The sequence below is a fragment of the Calypte anna genome, chromosome 4B (assembly GCF_003957555.1).
Source record: "Calypte anna isolate BGI_N300 chromosome 4B, bCalAnn1_v1.p, whole genome shotgun sequence".
Lineage (NCBI taxonomy): Eukaryota > Metazoa > Chordata > Aves > Apodiformes > Trochilidae > Calypte > Calypte anna.
Genome location: NC_044249.1, coordinates 19,920,284 through 19,935,787, shown reverse-complemented (window position 1 = coordinate 19,935,787; position 15,504 = coordinate 19,920,284). Strand labels below are relative to the sequence as shown.

At 40.6% G+C, this 15,504-nt stretch overlaps 2 protein-coding genes across 2 annotated transcripts in view; one reads left to right on the top strand and one right to left on the bottom strand.

The window, feature by feature from the left end:
- Positions 1–15,504, top strand: part of CTNNA2 (catenin alpha 2) — a 381,969-nt gene that overhangs the window by 226,096 nt on the left and 140,369 nt on the right.
- On the bottom strand, positions 5,008–6,573 carry LRRTM1 (leucine rich repeat transmembrane neuronal 1). Its single transcript, XM_030450745.1, has one exon. The coding sequence runs from the start codon at positions 6,571–6,573 to the stop codon at positions 5,008–5,010; it is 1,566 nt and encodes a 521-aa protein (XP_030306605.1).

Genomic DNA, 15,504 nt, shown 5'->3' with positions numbered 1-15,504 from the left:
GAAGTCCAGTTAAATAAACTACTGGAAGAGGCAGGGTGCCAGAGTTCAGGGAACACAGTGATGGAGGGGGGGGACCTTGTGCCCCCAGGGAGGTGGCAGAGGAAGAGATAGGGTTGGGTGGGTGTTTGGTTGGGGCTGGGTGTCCATCTGCACCCCTGCCACTGGGAGAGAGTCTGTGTGTGTGTGGCTGTGGGTTTGGGCAGGGAGAGATCCCAGGGAGAGATGCTGAGCATCTTTCTGAAGTCTCTGCTGTTGTCCTTAGCACAGTCCTAATGTGGGAGGTGGAGGCACTGAAGATTTTGTTTTCCCTCTTTGCCCTGTGGTCCCTTTGCCTTCTCACCAGTTCCCATCTTCCCTTTCATCCTGTCCCTTCACCCTTTTCTCTTTCTTGCTCAATGGAGCTATTTAGTGTTGTACCCTCCTTGCCAGAAGCTGTTTCATCCCTGCTTGCTCAGTTTTTAAAACTGCTTTCTCCACCCACCTTCAGTCTTGGTTTTTCATCTGTGCTAGATTTACCATCTTTAAAAGAGAACAGGCAAAGGGAGGCAGCAAAACCCTGATTCAGTTGTCATGGCTCTAGTCTTTTCTCTCATTTTTCATCTCTTCTTAATTTCTTTTCTTGTATTATTACTGTTGTTATTATTATAGCACTAGGAATAAGCTTCCTAATTAAAGACTTCTCATTTGCCATCCCGAATACCACTGGAGAAGCTGGGGGGAAGGGGAGGGATATTCAGGGTGTCCTCTTGCTACTGATGCAGAATGAGACACGTACAAGAAACAAATGTTAGTCCAGCTCAAAAGCAGATGAGGGGCTTTTTGTCAGAACCAAAGAAAAAAGATCAAATAGGCTCATTTCAAGTGCCTCTCAAGACCTTACCCATAAAAACACACAGAATATATCAAAGCATACAAAAAATATCCTTAGGTAGCATTACTGATCTTGCTCTGGCACATGGATGGAAGGCAATTGTGGACCAGGATGTTCAGACTGAGGCAGAGCATCTAAATGGTGCTGTTCACATGGAGGAACAGTTCATCCCCTTGGTCTAACCCCCTGCAGGATTCAAACAGTGTGGAAAATGAGGGAATTTGCAGCTTTAACACAGAATGTCTTTGTATTTTATATATTCAGGCCAGAAACAGAATGTGGTACATTAGCATTGATTCTGTGATTTCATATAACTTTTTCTTTTTTTTTTTTTTTTTTTTTGAAGTAGTACAGAAAGGAAGGAAAAAAGACAGAAAGAAAAATAAATCATCCCTTATATACATTCAAAGCATACACAGCAACAGTTCCTTCATCACTGGGTGCACTGTGAGTGTGTATTGATGTTAGCAGCAAGGGATTGCATATTAGAGAGCTGTACACTGGGAGTGTTAGCCAGCCTCAAAAAAGGTAGTTCTTTTGCTTACCTTTCACCCTGTCTTGTATGTTAAAAGACACTTAAACGTAAAGAAAATAATGTTAATTACCTCACTAGAAAAGGGAGATTAGTCATATTAAGTAGAGCAGTGAAAGGGGAATATTTTAAATATTTTAATTCTTTGATATTCCCCAAGCATCCCTTGAACAATAAACTGGCACAAATAACCCTAAAAGCATCTTTTTTAATTCCTTTTTTTTTTTTTTTTAGCCATTTCATAAGCTGGAATAAGGGCATCAAAAGAGAGGGAATGACATATCTCTGGACATCTGGTGAACACAAAATTTAGAAGAAAGGAAAAATTACTTGTCCCTGCAGTTCCTATAAATGCAGTACAGATACAATAACTCTCATATATACCAATGCAAGCAACCTGGAGCAGGATGAATAACTGAGTTTGAAATAGCTGGGTTGAAATTAAATTCTTGCTCCTTGTTTTCTTTACAATCCATATGTTTTTCATATAAACATTCAGGTTAGATGTGGGCACCCTGGGGAGTACCTGCATGCCATGTAATAGCAGTGACACCCTCTATCTACCAGTAGATATTCAGAGGGTATCCATATCTCCAGGGACCCTCTGGACATCACCAGCAGGTTGCTTCTAGAAGCTGTCATCCTTAGAATTGATTTTTGCATGAAGATTTTGAAATAAATCCTTTTTTTTTTTTGAAGTTCAGTAAGTGCTGTCCTCTATGGGGGACCCATCCATCATCCTGCTAAAGGTGGCAAGCTTTTGGTGGTCATTACCTCTCTTCAGGAGAAATGGCAACAAGCAGTACCCAAATCAGCTCTCACTTAGGAAATCACTGCACCTTTAAAAGAAAATGTTCTCTTCAGTTTACTTGAGCTGCCAATGCAAAGGGCATGAAGCACAGAGGTAAATAAACTCCAAAGGAGGAATTGCTTACCTCTTTGCAAACGTAGCTTGAGGTTGCTAACACCAATAAACAGCAGGAATCATTCCAGAGGGGTGCAACCCCTCATGTGTTTAAAATACAACCCACATATATGCTAAAAATACAGAGAAATACAACCACGGGATGATTGTTTGTAGGCATCAGTCTTGATGTTAGATTTACAGGGCAAAACCATGACTGAACTCATACATTTCCTTATAGCAGCAGGGAGTCACTATAGAAATGAGGCTAATTCATAGATTATTTTTTTTTTTTAGCATATGGAGACAGTGTTTTTAACCATCTTGGTTGGGTTGGGAAGCTTCCTGGCAGCTAGGTGTAACCAGTCCTTCTGGCTGCAGGGCTGAGTGTTGATTTGGGGAACACAGTCCATAGTTAGAGAGCCAAGTTTTCACTGTGAAATTCCCTATTGATTTCAGAGAAAGGCTTACTGGGGAAAATGCATACAGTTTGGCCCTCAGATAGGCATGACATGAAGTATTTTCTCTTAAGATATGATGAGGCACCCAAAGAAACAAGGGGCTCCCTATGTACCCTCTGCCCTGACTGTCAGGTTCAGCCATGGACTCTCAACCCCTCAGGTCACTTGGGACTTTCAGGTTGGATCAGGCCCTTGTGGGTTTGAGGCACAGAAAGATGAATGTGCATTTCTTGGAAAGAGACAAAAGCCTAATTTTAACAGTGCTAGCTTTGCAAAGCTATGGGTGCATTTTCAGTGACTTTCATAAAAAAAAAAAAAAGCTGTTGATTTAAATTCAGTTTCTCAAGAAAAAAAGTCCTCTCCCACTACACAGTCTCATTGCTTTCACAGATGGCCTTGTGATCTCACTAAATAAAATTTTTGGTGAAGAGGCTATCATCATATGTAACATTAAACAGGCTGAGGTATACCAAATAGAGGAAAATAAGGTCTGACTCCTTAAAAATAGTGTCAGTCAGAAAAAGAAATAAAATCCACTCTTGTGTTTAAAATTTATGGCCAAAATCTGCTGTGCAGGAAAAAAAAAAAAAGGGTTCTTCTGTGCCTGTTCTCTCTCTGCTTTATAAGTCTGTTGTAGCCTTTTAAGAGCTGGTGGCACTTTGATGCTATAAAAAAGAAAAAAAAAGTGATATATTAAAATATATGATAGGTTTCTGAATTTTTCCTCTATTGGTGGTAACCTAAGTATAGAGAAATATGTGCAGAGCATAGAAATGTTACCCAGTTCTCTATCCACAACATTTTATTAGCATATAATGCTGTCTGAAGAAAATTCTAAGCTGCTCTGCCTGTTACAAAGCTACCTCATCTTCAGTAGTATGAAGTTGTTGAAAAAGAATCATTCAGGAGGTTGTGCACGTACTGGAATGCAAAAATGCAAAATTCAAGGAGAGGAAACCTTTTCTTTAAGGGCAGCCCAATAAAATGGCTGTGTGATTCTGCATTATTATATCACTGCTCCTGCCCTTCCATTCCATTTCTCAGTCTTTAGTGAGAAGGGTTTTTTATCCTTTCAGCCTCTCCAGAGATTTTGGAGTTGTTTTGTTAGTGAAGGCTGGTGGTGAAGATGGGGGACACGAGACAGACTTTACTAGCAGTTTACTATAGGACCCAGAAGGATGCTCTAATAACTGCCTTACTCTGACAGTGTTCCAGCTGAGGTTTGATGCTTGAGACACTCTCACCACTGAGCATTAAATTCGTTTTGCTCTTCTCCATTCACCAGAGCACCACAGTGCCCAAAGCCAGGGTTGCTTTGCTCTTAGCATATCTCAAAAGAAGCATAAAACAGGGAAATGCCAATAAAAGCCCTTAGCTGTTTTTTTTCTGCTTTGTTTTAAAGCAAGTGATGATGGGCACTCTCTTTTGGCAGTGTTTCAGTTGTTTGGTAGTTGGGTTTGTGTTGATACAAAATACTTTTAGGGGTTACAGTGCAGTTTTTGTGGATCTCACAGAAAGTAACAAGTGAGCTGTACTTAAAAACCCTCAGAAATTCTCTCCCAGGGACGTGGCCAAAACTTTAGGCTCTCTGAGGTGCACTGGCTCCTTGCTATACTGACATCCAGTAACAGGTAACACGTTAACAAAAATATAATTCCAGTGTCATGCTTCATATCTTCAGTAACATGATGGAAGTGAATGTGTGCTAATTACAATGTGAAGCCATCTGGTTAATTTTAAGCTTGCTATTTTACGTGGCTTCTTTCCTTCTAGACTTTGATTTCAACACTCAGTATGAAGAGAGAAAGAGGTTAAACTGTTGCATTTTGTGTACATGGAACAATTCATGTAATATACACCAGTCTGTAAAAACTGTAAATGCTATTTTTTTTTATTTTAAACAGTTTTCTTAGTTTACAAAAGATCAATAATTGGTACCTTTTTACACTCTCATATTCCTGAATATTGACAGATCTTCAAAGGGAGTATTAGCATATGAAATCTTAAGATTGACTGTCCTGAAGATTTATGGGTTTGTTGTTTCGTTTTTGTGGTTTGTTTTTTTTTTAAGACACGATAAAGCTAAAGTATCAAGTCTTTTCCACAGCCCCTCATAACAATTTCGGCCGAGGAGCCTGTCAGAAACCACCAGCAAAGCCCAGCAACCCCCCCCACCCCGTGCCACTGTCTGCCTGCACGCCGTTATTTGGTTGCACACTGTTTAAATCCCCAAGGAAAATCACACCTCGCATTCCCTCGCTGGCTGCTGGTGACAGGAACAAGATCCGTACTCGTTAATGATCACCAGGGCTCCCTCAATGTGGTTGGGTTTGTAATCAACGTAATACTCCTGGGCTGACATGGCAGCCATTTGATGCATGGTCTGTTTTTGCTTCTGCTTTCTGCGCTGTGTCACAAAACACTGTCTTAGTTGCCTCAAGCCGGCCGGAAAGCACTTCCAGGAGACATACAACACCAAAACCACGATGAGGAAGGAAAAAATCAGCGCCATGGTCCCCGTCACCACCTTGTGGATCTGCACGGCGTTCTCCGAGTTCTCGCCGGGCATGGTGACGGTGATGGCGTAGACCGTCGGGTCCCCTTGGCTGTCCTGCACGTCGTAGGTGGCGGTGGCAGAGCCATAGCCAAAGGCTTGGTCGCTGTCGTTGGTTACCGGGGAGAGGGTGTTGACGCTGGTGGGGTCTGCCTCGTCCTCACACAAGTGGAAAGCATAGACGGCGTCCAAAACGTCCTCGCCCTGGGCGTACTCCGGGGTGGCACAGAGCAGGTTGCTGTCGTAGCGCCCCTTGAAGTTGCTGAGCCAGGAGGCCAGGGCGCAGATGTTGCGGCTGCAGTCCCAGGCGTTGGCAGAAAGGCTGATGCTAGTGAGGGACTTCCAGGAGTCGAGGACTCGGGAGTCGATGTAGGTCAGGCGGTTGGAGTCCAGCTGCAGGGACTTGAGGTGAGGAACGCTCTCGAAAACGTGAGGCTCAATGTATTCGATCTCGTTGCCGGAGAGATCCATTTTCTCCAGCTGCCATATCCAGTCCAAAGTGTTGACGACGATGGTGACTTTATTCCTTCGCAAGCAGAGGGAGTGCAGGGAGATGAGCCTGGGAAAATGGGCTAAGTTCACTTTCACCAAGTCATTGTGCTCGAGGTGCAGCTCGGTGAGTTTGAACAAGCCTGCAAAAGAGTTTCGAGCCAGGCTCTTTAACTGATTGTATCCTATGTCTAGAAACTTCAGGCTGCGACAGTCCTGAAAAATTCTCACCGGCACGAACTTGATGGCGTTCGACCGCATGTGCAAAGTTGTCAGTTTCCTCAGCCCGTGAAACAGGTCGGGCTCCAGAGCCTGCAGGTTGTTGTACGATAAATCCACACTGCGCAAGTTCGGCATGGGTCGGAAAGTGGTGTTGGGCAGTTGGGTTATTTTGTTGGAACTCAGGGTGAGCTCTTTAACTCGCCGCAATTTTTGAAAGGCATTCCCCTCCACTGAGCAAATGTGATTGTGATCCAGATAGAGCCACGTGAGCTGCATTAACCCTGTGAACTGTCCATCATGCAGCTCTGAAAGGCTGTTGTACCGCAGAGACAAGCCCATCATGCCCGACAGGTTGCGAGGCATCTCTGTGAGATTCAGTGATTCACAGTACAAAAGCCTTCCCTCACACCGACAGAGCTGTGGACACCCACTATTCACGGCTGGAAGCATTTTAGAAAAGATACCCAGCGTACACAATATCAACCCCGGGGGCTTCCTCAGCAGCCAGTTTAAACAGAGACCAATGAGAAGGAAATCCATTAGCAAGAATATTTCCGAATATGCTTGAGAATGTCCATTGAATCTTTTTCGAATTCTACATCATAGTTTATTTAAGGGGAAAAAAAATAAAAAACCAAAGAAAAAAAATCCAAAAAGCAGAACCCAACAAACCCCAAAACCGAAAACCAACCAAGAAAACAAAGCCAGAAAAACCTAAAGCAAAACAGCAAACAGAACGAACACAGAGGCAAATATTTCACTTTACAGCATGCAGGAGCTGTTGCAGCATTAAAGTTCACAGACATTCAAAGGTAAAATGATAGTGATTTTGTTCATGTTAAATGCTGCAGCAAAGGAAAAAAAAAAAAAAAATCTTTCTTCATGAAAGAATTTAATTAAAAAGTGTCTTACCCACCCTTTTCCAGAGAGTGACAACCTCCATTCAGTTGCTTCCTTTGTGTTTGGACTAATTATATGCAGAGCTAAAAAAGACCCCTCTGTGCTACAAATTCGGTCCCTTTCAATGTTGTGCAAGGCTGGCAAGCTCACAATGTCTCACTTCGCTTCTGCTCAAAGAGCGCAAGGCTTGTCCAGCTAGCTTTTTAGCTGACTCCTAGGACCTGCAAGTTTCAGAACTATGTACATGAGCTTGATCTTCTCCTTCTCCCTCTGTCCTTTCCTCTGCAGTTAACACTGTGGCGTGAAAAAAACTCCAAACTCTTTACTAACGACTCCACGGGATTTGTCAATCTCTTTAATGTCCATCATTTGCAACGACCATGACCGGCACAACCTTTACTCCGAGAGAGAGAGAGAAAGAGAGAGAAATTACCATTCATTCACTGACCGGCTAAGGGCAGCTTTATTTCCCATTCTTTGTTCGCTTTGCTTGTTAGGTGATGCTTAGAGCAGAGAGAGAGAGAGAGACAGCAAGAATCCCTTCCCTTCAGCTGAGCAGTGTGTTGCTAGAGCATGCAGAGGCACCCAGTGTTCACTGAGTGTCGTAAGCTGCTCAGGATTGTACGCCTGCACTGTGCATCGCAGCCATGGGCAGATTGAAAAGGGGTGGGCATAAAACCAACAGTGGTGGAGCGAACCAGGAAAGTAATAGATGCTCTTTGATGAAATGGAAAATACTTTAAGCCTATCTCTCCATTTCTCAAACAGGCACGCACGCCACAGCCGCACAAATCATCGAGAGGCAGGCAGTGCTAAGTAGGAAGCTTGAGAATTAGGATATTTTTTTTTTCAATTATTTTCTTATTTTGTATTTTTTGCTTTTGTTTAAGGTCTGAATTCATAAATTATTAGCCGGGAGAGGGAGATACTTGATTTCTTTGTTTGGGAAGCAATATATAAACCAGGATCCTTGGACTGCTTTTTCTCTCTTATTCCGATGATGAGATTTGCCTTTTGGAGTCTTGGTGTGGGGGAGTGGGGCTGGGGGGGGGGTAGGGGGGGGGACAGTGGTGGTGGTGAATGTGGTTTTATTCTGACATTGTCTAAATAGAGCATGATTTGAAATTCTGTGCATTCTTTCTCATAGAAATTCAGCCAGAGCTCTGCAAATAGGAATGTCTGATTTTGTATAAGCTTTAATTACATTTGGGCTTTTTCCATCCTGCATATTTTGTCTGTGTTCAGCACGTGCCTTTCCTAAAGGCTGCTTTTTTTTTTTATTGCCTTTTTTTTTTATTGCCTTTTTTTTTTTTTTTTTTTTTTTTTTTTGCAGTGTATGCTACAGCTCACAAAACTATAATTCTTGCAGCATAAAGATTACTGTGCTTCGGGGAATAAGATCAATGTATAGGTTACTCTCTCCGTGTCAGCAGCATGCAGAGAAGGGGTTTAAAAACCAGCTAGGTTCCTAAGTTCTGCAGATTGGGCTGGTTTTTCTTCCATGTACCCCAAAAAAATCCTTGCCTGACGATTTGCAGCCCTCATTATTTATTCGAAGGGCGTCGACAATGAGCTCTCTCTGTCATTTTTACTGACTGAAAAAATATACAATACTTGTGTCAGGAAAACCCTGGCCATCTTTTTCTATTATGAAATAGAATCGAATGTCTGTGTGCTGGTGAATGCAACCAGAGCTGACAGCTCACCATTCTGCATGAATTCTCTATGAAGAAGTTTCACATGGAAATACAAGTATTGCAGAAGATGGTGCTAATTTTAAGCCAGCATCGGTTGTGAAATGCTGGAAGCATGGCAGAACTGTTACATTTGGTTTCTTTTTCACAAATGTAACAATTAAAAAGGAAAAACCTAAAGAAAATCTTGTTTCTTGAAGTATCTGTTGCAGAGCTACGAAATCCTGGAGCTGTTGGAGGGGTTTGAGTGTGGCTGGGTGATGTGTGCTGGAAGAGATGAAGGAATGCAGTCATTTCATGCAGTAAAAGTTGTTTTATAGAAGTCCTGGAAAACTTAAGCTTTCGTGCATAAAAATCCATGGAGGTGATTCAATATAAATGTATTTGCCAAAACGGGTCTTAAATAAATTACAAATATAAAGCACTCAGCCTGCAGTTTCAGAGCCTGGGAATCAATGTTCTTTTTATGCTCCTGATTCAGTTTATTCACATTTCTCTGCTACTCACAGCCCTTGCCTTTTAGTCAGAGGTCTCGGATCTAAAATGTGATGCTTTAATATAGTATATGAACCTTTTATATGTTTTAGTATTCAGGCAGGAAAGCTGCATGTGGTTTTCCTCTCCCAAGATCATGCTGGTTTATTCAAAGCAGACTGTTTATGCAGGTGTCCACTGGTTGCAGTACACCTTAATTCTGTTTCTCAGTACACAAAAGCAGGAGGGAAAGCAATGACAGAACCAAGGGAAAGAGCTCTGAAGCACAAGAGAAGCCTAAAAAAAAAAAAAAAAAGCTTCCCCAAGAATATATCCCACATTGCATTTCTAAATATTTTGATGCAACTAGAAGATTGAAAAAAAAAATAAATGAATTAAAAAGATGAGTTGAACTTTGCAGATACTGAAAAGAGGTTCAAAGAAATAAGTTTGTATCCCTTGAGAGAAAGCCACCCCAGGAGTCTTCATGGGGTAGGGCTTAATGCCCTCTCCCAGGTAACAGTCTGGGGAGAGATCTACAACAGTAGCCCTAAAAATTGCAATTTTGTCTTGAAGGAAAGCTGAATTTATTTGCAAAATAGGTAATGATAGTAATCACTTAGTTACCATCTAAATTCCACGTATAAAGTGAATAATTCCTCTAGCAGAGATGAAGCTCCTTGATGCATCACTGGGAAGAGCTGCCTACTTTTTTTTTTTTTTTCACTCCTTCTACTTGCTATCACCTGGGATACAGCCTGGATCTAAACCAATCTGCTTATTCCCTCCCTGGCATATAATCTATTATCATTTGCTTGCCAGATGTAGAAATCAGAGCAGACAGTACCAAATCTATAGAGCATCAGTTGGAAGACTGACATCTAGAATTAGGGACCCAGAATTTAATGGCCCTCAGCACTCTGCCTTGCATCTCTGTCAGAAGTCTATTGTAGAAGAGCTTCTGCTCTGATTTCTCCAAAATTTGTTTGCAAAGGAAGAATCCAGGTAGTATTAAAATAAGAAACCTTAACTTGGGCTTGAGGCTGTGATGTTGGGGTTGGGACCAAATTCAAGAACGTAGATGTGAAAACAAACTTAGCCCTGAAACATCTTTGTAATTTTTTTTTTCCCAATCAAACTAGGAATCCACTTTGAGCATGATTAGAATGCAAAGGGTTTCATTTCCCCTCTCTGAACTGTTATCACAGCCAAACTGTTAAGTTTACACATTTTCTGAAGTTTCAAAGCCTCTGGCAAAGCTCTATGAATTAGCAGATTTAAATTAGCTTTATTAAATGTGCTATTATAAAACATTTTTAGAACTGTAAACTAATTTTATATGTGTTTAAGGGAGATTGAGCAAAGCAAGGTAAGGTGGGCTACAGTAGCACAACACAAGCAAAATTGTGGAAAGTTTAGGTGGGAAGGTATTGTTTGGAGTCTTGGCAAGTCTAATTCCCTGGCAATATCCTGCAGTGGTTGTCAAAATTGTTCAGGTTGAGAAAGGAATATATTTTTGAGTGTATTTAGTCTACAGATATTTAATATTGTGTTCAGATTAGCATCAGAGATCTTTTCACTAGCCTCAGAATCCTTTCATACTAATTCCTTGAATTGCAGGGCATTACTCTTTGTACCTGGATATTTAACCTGCCTGAGTTGGAAGTAAGGACTTGGAGAGAGTGAATAAGATGAGAATCTGGCCACTAAGGTCTAACTGTGCATATACCTGTGTTTTAATATATTACGTGACAAAATATGAAGAGAAAAATCAGTATATTAAATACTGAGGATATTCTTTCTGGTATTTTCTGAGTGGTTTCTGTCAAGTATAATAAAAAGTGGAAATTTTAGTGATTTTAATTTCCGTTCATGAATGGACAGCCCCTAACCTTGATCTTACGTGGTAGTCTTTAATTTTCAAGTGCACTGAACCATGGCATTTTGTATAAAAGAAACATTTAAAACCAGAAAAGGGAAGAAAAAGACCTGACCTAGAATAAAGTGAATTAAATTTGTTATTTATCTGTTATTTTTATCTCAGTCATCCCTGCCATTTGGCCGGCTGTCCCTTCTATATAGAATTCATGGTTTCAGCTGATAAGAAATTAATCACCTATATAACATGCTTTTTTTTAGCAAATATAGAAATGTACTAGATTACCCAAGCCTGTGCACAAAATACTTCTGGTGATTCAGGATGTCAAAGTAAGAATGATAACTACCATTAAATGATGGCGGTGCAGGACAGACCAGACACATGGGATTTGTTCCTACCTTTAAGTAATAGATATTCTTATGTAAATCATCTTATGGGTTTTGACAATGTGATAAACACTTTTCTCTCTCATTAGAGGCACTCCATCCTCATCAGCAGCTGCAGTCAATAGCAGGCAGTCATCCCCCACTCTGCAAAGACCTCTGTGCAGAAGTGTCAATGCAGTGCAGAAATGTCAATTTTTAGGAAAATATAGCAGTGATAAGATGAAGTGTCTCTCTCCTCCATTCATTAGTGTTAGGCTACTTGAATAAGCTAAAGAGTTACTGACTCTCTTAAGTAGCTGTGAAATTGCCTATGGATTTCTGGACGTGCTGTCAAACTCTAGACGGTCTTATTGGTTGTCAATGTCCAGGTATAATGGAAAAATGACAAGTTAAAATTATCCTTTTGTCCTTCATCAATACATTGCTGAAGGTCATGTAGCATCCTGGTTAGGCAAAGAGTGCTTCAGCAACCTGGTTGTCAAGTTACCTGGTTGTTGGAACTCCTGGCTTATAGGGAAAGTGGAAATTTAAATCTTAGTTTTCAATTAACTCCTCCTAGTTTGCGTCTCTAAAATGTCTTGGAAAGTCTTGGATTGCATTACTACAATGATTAGCATTTGTAGTCACTTTTAATTGGAAATTTATTAGTTCCACCTTCAGAAATGCTAAGCTAGACCCTCAGGAAAGGCTCATCCCAAGACCTTCCCAAGTGTTTTTTGTTTTTTTAGAACTATAATAGATTTCCAATCAGGTTAAGAGCAAAGGGGGCCACAACTTATCCATTCACTTGACTATGTCTGTTTAGCACTCTTTGGCTGTTGACAGTTTGTCAGTAAGGATTATTTCTGAATAGACTATAACACAAAATGGTCTTTTATTTGCATTTAAAGACTCCTTTTTACTGAAAGGATTTTGTTCTTAAATAGATGTAACTAAACCACAATGGGTGTTGGTGCCATTGCATCTCATGTTGGTTGGCTGGCTGATTGATCTTCATGTATTTACTCAGACTTATCAAGCTGGGGAGAGGTTGGATGGTGATGCAACCAGGAATACACCCAAAATTAACAGAAGAGAAGGGTTGGTTGGGACTAGAAAAGATCTCCCCTGTAACAAAATAAGTTATGGATCTAAACCCATTGTGTGTCCATGACTTTCTGACATTTTGTGTCCTTTTCCAAAGCAAGTTGTGGTGCTCAGAGAGCTCACAGGTCCCACCTGGAGATCCAGTCACAGCCATACCAATGGACACCTCCTGGAGAGAAGTCATCCCTGTAGTGTTGTGATGGCCTTCCTGATGCAGAACTACTCACTCTTTTTATCAATGACAATTTTAGTGGCATTAAACACTTTCAGACTTTCAAAGTGCAGGAAGTAAAGAGAATTGAGAGGAATTTATGAAATCAATTATTAAAAGCTGGGATGAACAAGTTAAAAGCTGCTCCTGGCAGGCTCCTGGAAAGTCTTTCTACAAATGGATGAACTGCTCTTGGAAAAATTTCCCAGAGCAGAAAATCTGTTCTGCTCAGTATTGGGCAACCAGTTGTTTTTAATCTGTTGCTTTTGCTGCTTTCCAAATGCATTTTAAAGCATGGTCAGAAAAGATAAAAAACCTTATGTTGGCCTTCGTAGATAACCTATTGCAAGAAATATAGGTTGGTGGTAAAGTTGGTGCTAAACTAATAATATGAAATGGAATAGAGATTTAAATTGAATTCTTTTCCATCACTGAGGGTACCATCTGAATTGACTCTGAAGGGAATTTTACAGGGAAGCTCTGCTTTTGGATAATGCTACCTGGAGATAGTATAATTTGAAATGTATCTGGGCCTGGATTTCTTGAAGACCTGAACAATATGAGCCAGATGATGTAGTCATGGAAATAGATGTTGGATGGTAGCAGAGAGCCCGTAGCAAACAGGCAATCAGATCTTTGGCAGACTGTATTATTCTCAGTTATCTCTGCTTCTTGGTATATTTTGGCAGATGGAGAAGGCAGGATTTTTATGTTTCCATCCTTCTGCTCTGATGATATCCATAATCTGAAGGGAAAAGGCAGGACAAAATTGATTGCAATCCTGGTTGGTTGTGTATTGCATCTTAGAGGGAGGTGAGAGGGAATGGGAATCATTAGCTCATCCATAGAAGTAATAATGCAGAAACCAGGTTGGAGACATGCATTTAAGATAAAAGTCATTGTGGTGTTTGCAAACTTACAGAGGATGGTTTGTTGACTACCTGCAATATTTATGGCTTCATTACGTATTATTTGCAACTGATGTAATGTCTAAGAGCAATAAGCACAGGTCAGGAGTCTCGGAAGGACATATTTAAAGACATGACAAGAGATAGTCATGCCTTCTAAAAAACAAAACCAAAAAAACCCAAAAACCAGAGTAACCTGACCCTTTAAAAAAACAAAAACAAAAACCCCAAGCAACTTAAAAATACTGAGGTGATACGCAGAGTTTCACATGGTGGGGACGGGTTGTGTGTGGTGTATGTGTAATCTTAGAAAACCAGCTTTGCTCAACAGCTAAAGTAATTTTGTGAGAGCCAATGACAGTCCTTGAAATGTGCATTCCTGACTCTTTTTTTGTGTGTTATTTCAATATATTTACAAGTCTCTGCTGAAGACTTATATGTCTTATAAGGAGGAAATGCACAGTATAATCAAAACTTCGTTTCATTCTTTGTCTCTCAGTAAATGTATAGAAAGGTATAGTGAAATCTCATATCCAGAGATCCTGAATTAACCTGCCAAGCTATAGAAGGCATATGCAAACCACATTTTCAGCAGCCACACAACAAAATGAATGTAAATTACCCTCACACTATATATGTTTTCAAAGGTGAAATAGCAGATTTGGGGGGCAAATGTTTCAGAATCATATTTCCTTTCCTACTACTGTCATTTGGAATCTTCAGTATTTATATAGAATGAAGAACTTGATTGTTTCTTAAGACTCAATTTGTATTTTAAATTAATGGAAAGATGCATAATCAACTTCAAATGACAGGAAAAGATCAGCCTGTTTTTCAAGATACAGGACATTTTACTGTATATTTTGAATTCCAGAGACCAATTTTAAAGAACACTTGGCTTCTGCTCTTTTTTTTGTAGTGCAAATTAATTATAATTTGACAAGAGTGTGCTTGATTTTCTTCTTCAGCTTTGGTGTAGAGCCAAGCTTTATTAGTTAGAGCCTCTAAATCAAAATCTAAGGTCAGTATCTGTGAAATGCCTGTGGCTCAAGATAAATTGTGGTTCTTTGCCCATTATTCAGAGATTTTTGTCTATGAAAAGGTGGTTATACATTTAACTGGATGCTGTATGTTGCATGCATGGCTGTGGAAGAATAATAATTTTTCCATTATTATGTCCTAAAGAGGTGGGAAATTATTGGTGTGAAACTCCTAAAACTCTTTGGTGTGGTCTTTAAACCCGGGTCTGATGGTTCTGGTCCCACACAGCATGTGGTACCCAGAGATTCCCCTTCTCCTCCCAGCCCTGGTGAGGATGGGCAGGGAAGCTGCTCCCAAATACTCCCCAGCATCATCCTTCAGCCCCCAGAATCTGTACTGGTATCACCATGGACATCACTCAACAGGAGCCCATTTGGGGAATCAGCAGGTGGGGGACCATAGGAGGTTAATGAAGCTACAATAAGGATTGCCAAATGTGTCAGCTGAGATCAGAAAGGGATGGAGAATGGCAAACTGGCCTTGTTTCTGTACTTAAAACCTGGGACTAGCTGTGTCTGAGCAGAAAGGCATTAAAGACCCCTAGCTTCAAACAAAATCCTTAATCCAGGAAGCTGTTCTGTGTGATCCCCGTTTTGCTTCCGATTCTATATCATTTTTCAGTGTGTTTTATATCCTTGTTCTTCCTACATTCAGGATTTTTTTTCTTTTTTGCCAGTTTCCAGCTCTTAATTTGAGGGATTGTCTCTTGCTATGTCCCAGCACAGTGCCAGCCTCTTTTGCTATGTCCTAATGAGTCTGATAATAATCAGCACAGCTTGACTGTTGGAGGCAATAACTGTTGGACAAGAATTAGTGAATTACACTGCTCCCAGATATTTAATCTGTACAGCTGGGGTTTGGTCACATTGTCTTTCTGCAGCCTGAAAACTAC

Bases quoted from the DNA above. Each gene is read 5' to 3' on its own strand.
- LRRTM1 (XM_030450745.1), bottom strand. From the start codon at position 6,573: ATGGATTTCCTTCTCATTGGTCTCTGTTTAAACTGGCTGCTGAGGAAG.